This window comes from Prenolepis imparis, unplaced genomic scaffold, assembly GCF_030444845.1.
Source record: "Prenolepis imparis isolate NDT839.2.m4 unplaced genomic scaffold, iyPreImpa1.0 SCAF_1, whole genome shotgun sequence".
In the NCBI taxonomy this organism is placed as follows: domain Eukaryota; kingdom Metazoa; phylum Arthropoda; class Insecta; order Hymenoptera; family Formicidae; genus Prenolepis; species Prenolepis imparis.
In genome coordinates, this window is record NW_028141159.1 from 19,903,983 (window position 1) to 19,916,781 (window position 12,799).

At 34.8% G+C, this 12,799-nt stretch overlaps 1 protein-coding gene across 7 annotated transcripts in view; it reads right to left on the reverse strand.

Annotated features, from left to right (window-relative positions):
* The window catches only part of LOC145935406 (uncharacterized), a 344,338-nt gene that overhangs the window by 49,796 nt on the left and 281,743 nt on the right, over positions 1–12,799 (reverse strand). For 6 of the 7 annotated variants that reach the window (XM_083036756.1, XM_083036783.1, XM_083036739.1 and 3 more), the window contains 3 exons: positions 12,410–12,548; positions 3,953–4,102; positions 583–732 (listed from right to left, as the gene is read on the reverse strand). In XM_083036756.1, the coding sequence (XP_082892882.1) occupies positions 583–732; positions 3,953–4,102; positions 12,410–12,548 (439 nt within the window). The remainder of the gene's footprint in view (positions 1–582; positions 733–3,952; positions 4,103–12,409; positions 12,549–12,799) is intronic. The other variant, XM_083036748.1, reaches the window with a different exon arrangement.

Consider the following 12,799-nt stretch of genomic DNA (forward strand, 5'->3'; position numbering starts at 1 on the left):
AAAGCTGTCGCTGGCTGGCTGCTGCCAAGCCGCGCCGAACCTCGCAATAAAATAACTTCTCTTCAAAGAGGAGCGTTGCTACGCTCATTATACGCTATTGTGAAACGAGCTTCGGATAAATCCCCTCCCGAACACGTTATTGCACGGTCCGTAATATCACTTTTTTTCTACTACTTTTCAAGGATTGCAACGCTCTGAATCGCCGTCGGCCACACTCTCTTGGAAAAGAAGCGCTCGTATAATTTTTCCGCTTAAACAAGAAACTTTACTATTCCTTTTGCGTATATATAACGAATTTTTCCTCCACTGGTATTTAACATATCATTGCTACTCAATTATTTATCATTTCGTTCGTGAGTAAACTGTAAATGGCATGATATACAGTTTGCCAAAGTTATTATTCATCATTAAGATTTTTAGCACGCAGCGTATTTATATTATTTATGTACAAGAAATAAGCGTGCAGATTAATCGCGATTGTAGCTTTGAATCATTATAATCACGGTATAATAAGAAACACGCTGCACATGCTTAATTATTCCGCTAGCAGAATCGAAAACATGAAAATTTATCGGTACTTACCACAGGTGTACACGACTTTGAGATAGGTCTTGCTGTTTGGGCTGCAAGGATCGGGTCTACCGAACGTTGTGCTGTTAGCTACCACCGAGCATCGTCGTTTACCGTGGCATAATTGCATTACGGTTTCCGTTGCAAAATCCATCATGCAAGCTGCAACAGTAACAATATGACTGTAATAAGATCAAAAGAACTAAAGAAAAAATATATTGAAGAAAAATCACATTCATAAATAGATTTCTCGTACAAAGCAAATTATTTTTGTGGAAATTATATAACGCATAAATGTTATAAGGCAATTTCTACACAATTATTTCTCTTTCTCTCTCTCTCTTCATTGCGAAAATATATAAAAAAATTTGTTGAGATCCGAATCTTCTATTTCAGACATTTAAAGATTATCTATAAAAGATTTTTCTTATACATATATTATTTAAGAAGAACACTACGTATGTTGTTTCCGTTAACAGACGAGAGAATCTAAAAAAGCTGATCGACAATATGTGTACAATTGTGTTAGAAAAAGAATGAGAGACGTTATCGATCCGACTTGACGCAGAATGATAGAAAAGAAGCAATCCAAGAAGAGCAGGAAGTCTCCGGAGAGAGTTTCCGATACTCTTTTGTGCGAGAAAATATACGTCCCGCGTTCACGTCTTCGTGAAACGTGACGATGTAGCGCGTCTTCTGAAGGGATATCAAGGCGACCGCGAGGCATTCAAAGTACAGAAGCCCGAAAAAGCACTACTATAACATAACGCAGCGCACTATTCTGCTGATTTTGTTCCTTATTGTCGTCGCTTAAGCGGCAAGCGACCACTCGACCTATTCTTAAAGGGTACCTCGTTCTACGAGTTGGCGGATGATGACCAGACGAGTGGACCAAGGAATTGCGAGGAGCGGAGAGATTTATTGGCTCATCGAGAGCAGAAGCAAGCTATTCAGACAGCTGTGAAACCAGAATTTCTTTCACTTCGAATGAAGAGGGAAGAAACGATATTTTTCGTCAAGTATCAAAAAACAAACTAATAAAGTTTCTTCTCGTAAAGTTAACTTATGGAGTATAACTTCTTTGCTCTCTAGTTCCGTCTATACAGATGCAATAATGAGCAGATTTCAACCGTAGATTGAAAATGATTGAAAATAATATTGTTTATATAATCAATTAATATTGTTTATATAATCATATAAATAGTGCCTTCCATTGAAATAAAATATTATTTTTAAATATTTTGTTTCGTGAAAATAATAATAAAACAAATATGTGTGATTGCAACAAAAATATTTATATTTAAAATACAATAATTAAAATAATAATTGTAAAAAACTATTTAAAAAATGTTATTTAAATATATTAAATAATAATTTATTTAAATATAATATATAAAGGATTAAATATATGTATAATATTTAATAATGTGTAATATTTAATTTCAATAATGTACATATGATATTTAAAGTTTTCAAAAGAACATGCTGTTGATTATATTTCTTAAATATTGATTTTTCAAATATTTATTTTAAATGTTACATAGCGAGAAAAATAAGTAGATAATTAAGAAAACATGTATTTTAATGATTTCCAAGTATTTATATATATAATTTGAGTAATTATTTTAAAAATAAGCAGTTTATTTAATACTAAATAACTAACATGATTTAAAAATATGACATACACAAAAGTAGATCAAAGAGATGTAAGTTGCAAAAGAGAAATAAATAGAATAAATATAGATTCGTAAAAATAATATTTTTAAATAATATTTTCAAATTTTACCACTCATATAATGAGAAAAAAATTATTTTAATTGATTCTTTAAAGTTTCTTCAACGAGAAATAGATATTTGAAATATGTATTTTCGATTTATAAAAAAATATCAATTAAAATATTTCGAATAGATTTCAAATTTTAATTAACAATACAATATTATATTTCACAATAAGCATTTATAATCTAACTGAGAAAACGCTTACATGTAATCATTTTCATTTTCTATTTTAAATACTATTACTATTTTCTTTTACCTATCTATCTACCCATTGCACACACATAAAAGATTGACTAAAACAATAAGGTATTATCGAAATTCGAGGCACGAGGTGATACTAAAGATAAAAGAACACGAAAATCGACCTAAATGAATAGAAATGTTCTTAAACGTAAACTGATGAACTAACATTTAAATGTTTCACAGTTAAACAGTATCGTCAGAACAGCACTTCACCAGAAATACGACAATGGTCTTCGTGGTGACCCATTCTCGTTTATGTTCTCTCGTTCAGCGAGAATCGAGCAACCGTGCGCTCTCGTAGGAATCGATTGATTGGACGGGACAAAAAGTCATTGCGGGAACACGAGCGGTCGAGCATTTATTCGTGAGTTAAAAGAATTTACTTTAAAAAGTTAAATAAAACCGTGTCTCTATCTCTCTTCCTTTGTTTCCTGAGAAACGAGGGAAACAGGTTTCCACGTTCTTCTTCTCTAAATTTAAAATAACGACGTCGTCTCGTTTCAAATACCACGCAACTTGCACTTCTCGCGTCACACAAACAACTATTAACAAGCTACAAAACGATAGAATGTCATATTTGGTACGCGAATGCATCCGGTACCATCTGATCATTGAATTTGTGCCCCGCTTCATTCGGAAAAAGCAGCTCGCGTACTTTCTTTTTTTCTTTAACCCGCAGGAAAATCCACTTTAATTTTCTCTCTTCACATCGGGCGAACCTCATCGCGAAACTTGGGCGACCGCGGAGAGGAAAAGAGTCGCAATCTCGTCGCCAAGTATGACAATAAACTAGGACAAACATCGACTCGGAGAGGCACTTCAGCCGAAAAACTCATCGGCAAGTAGAAGAAATGGACGCGGCAGAAGTTATCGATCGATATCGCGAAAGTATTGAAAAATGCTGTAATCTGTCGCCTCTAGGACTCGCCGAGATTCATATAAAACAATGCGACGACGCTGTATATATGCACGATAGAGCGTCATTACTTTAATGACACGCAATATTTACGCTCAAATAAATACTTAACGTCGAACTATAACTTGGAAATGTCTGCGCGTTATTATTTTCTGCAAGGATGAACGACGTATTTGGAACGATGGCGGTATAAAAGCGGGATGACATCGAAATGGGAAGAGTACGCGAGAGTTCACGACATGTTTAAAACTCGCGAGTTTATGTTCGATTACTTCGCTGGCTCTAATAACGAGTTATGCGATGTCGAACAGATGACAAGTGTCACAGGCGTTGCATATGACCGAAATAAAATGTAAAAAAAAAAAATTAATCCAACGAAATAATTATTATATAAAACGGAGAGACGCAAAATCACTATGTTGATCAATGAAACGGTATACTTACTTTCCTCTTGCACGCCCAGCGGTTGCGGACACTGCAAAGATTCGTATTGCGTCCTACCAAAAGACGCGCTGAAGATCGCGACCCTCTGGCTCGGGAAGCAAACGAGATTAATGACATCGTTCTCGCAAGCCACTTTACTCCTGAATTCATCTGAAATCACAAAACTGACTTTTAATAAAGCGTTCGTCGCGCCGTAACGCGAAATGCAATTATGCTCGCACAATGCCGCTTATGAATTCGTCGTGCGCTTTATTAGCGAGCGACCGCGAGTCGCCGTTGCTTATCTAGACATCTCGCGCGGTGAGAAAAAGAAAGAAAATATAAATAATAAATATAAAGGAAAAAGAGGAATCAGCTTTTGTGTCTAGAGTTGCGCGTCGAGAGTGCGATGAATCGTAAATTCTGCGATTCGAGAATTCAATTGTGGAGGACACTTCTTTTTTTTACGAACGGATGTCTTCTCGACGAGTGAAACAGACGTCTACTTGTCTCGTTACGAGTCACGTAATGCATTCGCGAATTTCAATGAACTAACCGGAATGGCTTGCAGCTGCCGATAGTACGTTTTTGCGATCTTCGCGACGCGATTCCCGCGTCGCGCTGCAAAGTTTCTTGCGACTGATGCAGTTTGAAACCTTACGGATTGCCGATGTAAATGGTCTTACGCCAATATCTAACTGCGAGTTCGCGAGTAAATCAGAAATGGACGGAACTTTGGCAAATTCCTGAAATGCAACATTGAAATGCTTTATTCGAATTTTCTATGATGTAAAAACTTAATCATCGATTAGCACGAAAATAAATTAGTCGAAATTACGAGATATTCAGGATGTCTACTCAAATCCTGTAAAAAATTCTCTAAGAATTCTCTGATCTTTCAGGTATTTTCATTTAAATTTTAGATAAAATAAGAAAATTTGTAGATGCAGCTTTTTAAAATAATTTTATTGATGCGCTTTCTAATGTTTTCTCTCTCTCTCGCACTCTCTCTATTCATACGCAAAGTTGCAAAGTTATCAAGAGTGTAGTTTTTTAGCATTTTATATCAATATTGATTTATTAATTGTAAAATTAATTTGAACAATAATAATGTGCGACATATCGCTACATCTATATGCTAAACATATATGCACAAATATAGAATAAAAATATAAAACAAAAATTATTATAAACGTCTTAAGGAGAGAATACTAATATATTTAAATTAATTATTTATTAGATTATTATTTATTCGTTTAAATTATTGTTAAATTATTATTTATTTAATTATTCATTAAGATATATATTAGACATATGTTTCTTAAGTGCTAAAGAGTAAAATTATCAAAGGGGTAATATCTTTTAAAAAATTCTCTGAATCCTAATCAAATTTCCTTTTTTCAAGGTAGAACAAAATTCCCTGAGAATATCATGTTTTCAAGATTTTTCCCAGGAGTATACACCCTGAATATTTGGTCTGGAAAATATCATTAAACTCTATAAATTTGCATAAATTTGATAAACAATTTCCACCGATAGAAAAGTCGTAACGCCCGCTCAATTGCCTCTCTCTTCCTTATATAGTTCAAAAAATGCGATAATAAATTCTTTCTTTCTTCCCGAAAACAAAAGAGAATTCCCTTTTATTTTCCTCTACTTAACCTGCCCTCGTAAACTTACAATTAAACGTTTTATTAACGTTTTATTACGGCCTCTCGTTACGGTACAATATCGGCGATAAAAATTCTAGATGCGCAACGTAACTATCCTCCCCCGGCAAATTCATCCGCATTCGAGTGGCGGCGAAACTCGTACACGCGGTAACACGTTGATATATCGGAGTTTTGTTGCAGAAGAACAACTTTGACCATAACCCACGGACCCGGCAACATCTTTTCATACCGCGGCCGTGTTTCTTAGCTACGCACGGAAGTCGGCGGGCGCACTTATGCTCGAGATAAAGTGTTATGCCCTGCTTTATTGAGTTGGCGATTTACGATGGTTCGCCGCTGTTGCCTTTCGAAACTAACTTTCCTCCTCCGGCCGGCGAACCCCGGAGAGCCAACGGCCACTCGGTTTCGCGATTTAGGGCGAAATTACATGCGTACGTATAAAGTTTGACACACAACAGTTATGCCAAGATCATTAACGTATCAAAATAAAAAAAAAAAGAACGATACCAGACAATCCGTTGCGCTGGTTAGTTTCGTATTTCATTCGCGCTACCATAAATTCGTACTATACTATCGGTTGACCTATTTTTAGTTTTACATTTTTTTTCTATTCCATATTTTTTCGCTTCCCTAACAAAAAATGGCCTCTTTTATATATATATATATTTTTAGTTTTCATGTATATGCATATATATATACAACTAACAGAGAGTTTTAACTAAAGAGAAAGCAGACTGATATCATCTTGCTATATATGACCAGAGATATAAGGTAAAAATATTAAAATGGTTTCTTTCTTTTTTTTTAAATAAATATAAATTTAAAATACGATATGATTTTTCGTATAAAATACTAATGTAAATGCACGTTTTTTTACTAGTCTTCCATCATAATATTGGACGAATTATAAACATTGATTGGTCTAATTTTGAAATCATGTTTTAATAATTTCGATTCCCTTTTCTTTCCTTCGATATATAAATCACATTATTTTCTATTCTGTGTACAATCATGTATTTAATCCAAAAATTAACGAACAAATATATTAATATTATTTCACAATCTTTCTAAAATAATCTTTCTGTTTCTATATTCTTTTCATCTGCGTATTTTATTCGTGACAATTAAAACGTCACAATTGACATAAAATCCGTATTTTAAATTCTTTCGACTGTACAATGTTTAAAAATTAAGCGAATTGAAATTAATCATCTCCGGTCATAACGAAGGATAATATCGCGATATAAACGCAGTATTATAAAAGATGATTTTACGAAGCGGAGAAAGTCTACCCTCTTCAATGCATACCATTTTCCGCGTTATCAGCATAAAATTACACCTTAGCTCGCACGTTTCCAAGATTTCCCTACGTAGGATCGCGGCGCTATTACGGTCACGTTACATGCAAAGCAAAAATCGCCATGCGATACCTGTCGGAGAGGAGCTCTTCCTCTCCGGAGACTTGTATCCACCTAGAAGGGACCGGCGTTCTCCAACAGACATATCAAAGACCGGAGCGTCAATGGTCCGTGAAATTTCGCTCGGAAGAACGGATTCATGGGTATAGGCAAGAGAACTCGCGGAACTTCCTTATTGCCGTAGAATCCTCCGTGGAGTACGAGAGAAAGGGAGCGAGAGAAAGAGAGAGAAAAGGAGAAAGACGTCCAGTTTGGAGCTTTAATTGGCAAAAAAGAGCAAGCGCCACCGTGACGCGGAGGGGATGATAGTACGGATGGGGGTTGGGAGAAGAGTGTAAAGAGGGGAAGGAGGTAATTCCCTTGACGGCGGTCCACTCGAAGCGACAATGGAGCCGACTCCTCGCTTTTTCAGCAAAAGGCCGGAGCTTCGATCGACCTACTTTTTGTCCGCCATCCCCTCCTCCTCCCCCGCCCATTCACCCGATGAAATCTGCAGTTTCCACATATGTATGCCCTCTACCCCCTATGCATGGTGTGAAAGAAAAAGAAGGAAAGGGAGGGAAAACGCGAGAGCGAATGCGTACTCTTCTCTTCCGAGATGGCACGTCGGATGCCCGACGACACGGCCCATGTAATACCATCGAATAGAATTCTTTTCAAGGTTTGTCCGACCCTTTTCCGACGATTCTGTGATATAGCGTGAAAGTGACTAAGGGGGATGAGAAATACGTATCGAAAATGACCGACAAACCCAAAGAGCTGATCTTAATTGATTCTGAGACAGGAAAGCGCGCGTAATAATGGTTCGTTTTAAGAAATATGAGACGAGTAATAAGATACGAACACAATTATATTGCGTGAAAAATTATTGAGCCATATTAAATCATTAATATTAAGCAATCTTATTATTCTATGCAACGCAACGAGATTCATTATTTTGTTGCAATAATTGTTTTGCGTTAAATTGTATTAAACGGTAATAAATTTCAACATATATGAAGGAAAACGAAAAAACTAGATACTGAAAAACGTGTTGGTATTCACGCGGTCGATCTCGTGCATTCAGGTATATGAATGCTATCCGATTGCAATCCGACTGTCCATTTATTCGCGTCGCGGGTCCCATCGCGATGCGGCGAAACATGAAGCAACCTCGTTTACTCGTCATTACATCGATCATCAGTCGAATGAACGGAGGAAAAATTAATTAGACAGATTAAGCACGTACGTATACGCGGGTTATTGTGCTATGTGTACAAGCGGCGCAATAAGTGGCACGTGTTGTCGTTGGATAGATTTGCGGGCGGCGCGTGAGGTGTCGGCTGGCTTTGGCACGTAACGCGACACGTGTAATATGTAATCGTCCTGTTGATGTATTACAGAGGACAACCGCGTTAGCCACGTACAAGCGTCATCCCAGCGCGCGAGAGCGCAGCTTTGCGCTCTCACAATAAAGTTGAATAGATGTATGTGCGTAAATACGCACGAAACAGATAGGCATATATGTTTTTTAATGGATTCGCATGAATAAAACTTTAAAAGATAATGGATTTCTTCTTTCCATAAAATTATGCAATTGTAAAATCATCATAAATATACGCCATTTACATTTTATAAATGCATTATAGACAGAGAAAATTTCAAAATATAATATACAATTTTATCTATTAATTAATTTATATTTAAGTTAATATAATTTGCACTTTTCAGAGAATAATGTAAATATTTCTGGCTTGCCTGAAATATTTACATTATTCTCTGAAAAGTGCAAATTATATTAACTTAAATATAAATTAATTAATAGATAAAATTGTATATTATATTTTGAAATTTTCTCTGTCTATAATGCATTTATAAAATGTAAATGGCGTATATTTATGATGATTTTACAACTGCATAATTTTATGGAAAGAAGAAATCCATTATCTTTTAAAGTTTTATTCAATGTTATTATAATTCAATGTTATTATAATAAAAATAAAAATATAGAATTATGAATTCTACACATTTTGCGTATATAACAAATTTAAATGAGATAAAAATATTGCGATGTTAGTAGATAATTTGTACAGCTGCAATGAGAACACATATGTTTGCTTCGAATAATAAAACAAAACTAAAAAAAATAAATCGTAAATATGTGTGTGACATATCGTCAAAAATATTGCCATTATCGTCATATTTCCTTCGCGTCCGTTTGCGAATTGCAAGCAAAGTGCAAGCGCATGCTTTCTAAACAGCTGTGCGTATGGTCTTTATTTCACCACTGCATATGACACCATATTTTCACGAAAAGAGATACTGCGATAAAAGTTTTGCGAAAGTGAGCATTTCACGGGACAACGTTTTGGGTTTGTCCATTTATAGTTTCCTATCCTCATCATTTTGCAGCCATAAATTTACGCGCCATAATTAAGCTGTATCCCGCACAACTATTAGCGCAAAAAACGATGTACGAATTAACTTGTATTATGTTTTGAATAATTTCTTTCAGAGAAAGAGAAAAAGAGAAAAAGATCTAGATACGTATAAAATTCCATTTGCTCTTATATACATAATGGAGTAATTAATCAAATGTTTATATTATTTTACGTTATAAAACTAATGATAATGAATTAATGGAAATTTACATTAAATATAAATGCATTTACTAATAAAGGATACAATGTTTGCTCGAGAGACGATACTTTGAGAATTCAATATTTAATTTTCTTCAGAAACTAATCCATCTACCAACAGTCTGCTATGATATTGACTTATACTACTTGTCTGCCTGCTCCGTCGTTCATTCACTCCCGTGTTGGATAGATTATTACTTAACGTAAAAATTTATTTTTTGAATGCTCTTTGTATTGAATCGAAATCTTTTTATAGACGTTAAAAATTATTCTGAAAGATCTTAAGACAAGAAAGCCCCCGGGGCGGTACTCAAAGCCCATTGTCTTCTATATTACACAGCGCAAATACGCCGGGAAAACTTCTCTACCTCGCCCGCCATAATATGTACTCTCGTTTGCCGAACTTTTCCTCGTATCCGCTGAAGTGTTCCACATTCCGCTCGCTGTTCTTCTGAAAATGATCTCGCGGGCTGATTGCAAAGCTTGTTAAGCAAAAACTATCTTGTAAGTTGCTCTACGATAAGATAAGAGTGGGACGTTTTACAAGTAGTATTTTTTCTTTTACTTAGATGTTAATCTTACTGTGTATTCTCACAATGCGTTATGTTAATTTATTCTTCGTTAAATATGTAAAAAAAAACGAAATGTTATAAATATACTAAATTTTAAAAATTAGAAACGCAATATGCGTGATATGAAAATCGTAAATATGTGTATGACAATTTATTCACTCACATATTATTTGATAAAAATATGTATATTAATTTTTTTAATAAAACAAATGTAATTCTTTAAAAATGCTAAAAATTTCTTGTCAATTGTCAATTATTACAATTGTATTAATTTGACCCTTAAATTCTTGTTTTTGATTATTCTCGACAAGATGCCAAAACACATTATGTAATTACTACACTATTACTACATTCATATTAATTTGTATCAATATTAATATCATGTAATTATACAAATTTATATTAATTATACAAATTAATCTTAATAAATAGAAATAGAAATCTAATTATGTATAAATAGAAATATTTATACATAATTAGAATATTCATATGGAGAACTATCGATGGACTTTTATGATTCTTGACATACACAAAGTTAATAAGAATTTGATATCAGTGGAGAATAATGCTATACGAATCATTCTGACAGAAAATTGATCCGTCACGCTGCAAAAATGTAACAATTTCTATTTCACGATTTTTAGCAATGCTTGTAGGGCAGAAAAAAAAACAAGTAAAAAAAGGAAACATTTTTATAGCGTTAAACGTTTTTGTTTCAAAAGCGTACGAGCAACAAATATGACATTTTTGTTTAATTGAAATAACTTTTATTTGGTGAGTCTTGTTAACGATATATCGTTACATGGAAATAGAATATAGAAAACAGTACATTTGGTGTACTTTCAATGTTATCAGATATGCATTCAACTCAAATGGTATAAAAAAAAACATTACTCGTTATTTTTAAACATGTACACGCAACAGGGTAAATCCGTTTAAAGCACTATAAACCTCCATCCCCATAAATAACCAAACTGTATTAAAAGAACTGCATCTTGTTTTTCTCCGTACAACGAAAAGAATAAATTTTCACACACGCAATACATTTTTTCGTGAAGCTAAAATTTTTGAGATAATGAAGAAAAATAAATAAATCCAACTTCGACCATTCAACATTCTCGTATCGTATCGAGTTAAAACGGACCAGTTACGAAACTATTTCTTACGCTCGCATTCTATCGGTAGGTTTTTTCAACACGCGAAACTGATACACCTTTGTTCAGGAGAGTGATTTAACGCTGCCAACGGTGCCCCTCTCCCGAAAAAGCACGTGGATTTACCGTATGTGCAGTAAATAATGAGATGGCTGTGGCTTAAGCGTGATTGTAGAAACCAGCTACGGACCTACCGAATGTAAAACCCGCCGCGATGGAGTTACACTACGCTTTGCAGCAAAAATTACTTAGAGCTTGTTACTGCAACAGGTTGTCGTCATTGTGCTCTATGCGACCGCGTATGTATAGATCTCGAATATCACCGCTACGGTTCAAACTAATGTTTTTGTTATTCGCGATAAGCAAGTATATAGCACGGAAACTGCAATGGAATCCTCAGCACCGCTATCCCATAATTCTTTGTAATCTTCGTAATTCTAGACAAGCTCGGAATTTACAAAATTCGTTTAAAACAAAAGTATCAAAATCAATCCCACTCAAGAAGAAATACAAACAAATTGTTATTACTTTATATAAAGTTAAATTTTCTAGTATATATTCTCACAGTCGCCAATATCTAATTGCAGAAAGAAAGCATACTTGTCAAGAATGTAGAAAATAATTTAAATAACAAAAATCAGGCTGACCTCGATTTAAATTACATTAATTTTATTTTTTATTTCAAACTTCTTGACTTTACTGAAATTTACATTAAGGATAATTGTAAAGATTTCAGCCGCAGTAACTATTCTTGCAACCCGTTCGGAATTTAGCCGCGATTTACCGGATCACGTCGCATCTAAAAATTGCCTGCGAATCTCTCCGAATCCATCGTGCGAGACATTTCATCCCCTCTTTATGGTCTACTCTTATGCAGACGGCGAATCGACCTAATGCACAATGTTCGCATAGAAAGGAATCGGATGTCTCGGAGAAAAACAATCTTCTCAAAGGTTCGATCTCACGTTTTCTCGCGCATGTTCGCGCATGCATCCATACGAATGTGTAAATCTACGTGTATACACAGATGAGAGAGTACTTACAGGGACGGCATTTGTAAGCGACCTCGATGTACTTTTGCATTCCGGGGCAAGGGTCGCCCTGGAAAGTCTTCGGGTTGGTGTTAAACTTGCACTGCCGCTTCTTCTGACAAACTCCGACCACCATCTGCAACAGTGAGTGCTAACGCGTCATTCAGAAGATCCGCTCACTCTGCGATGAGAAGCGATAAATTTATTGTGAAAAACAGTACTCTATACTTTCTCTAATTGGATATCAAATCGAGCTCTTCATCAAACAATTGTCTTCTATGTGTAATAAATCATGAAAACAGTGTCTCATGTATTTTTGTGACTTGAACGATACGTTAAACTATTGTTTCGAAAATATTTTCAATAAAATAGAAAAAACTCTTTTAAATCTTCATTTTTTTA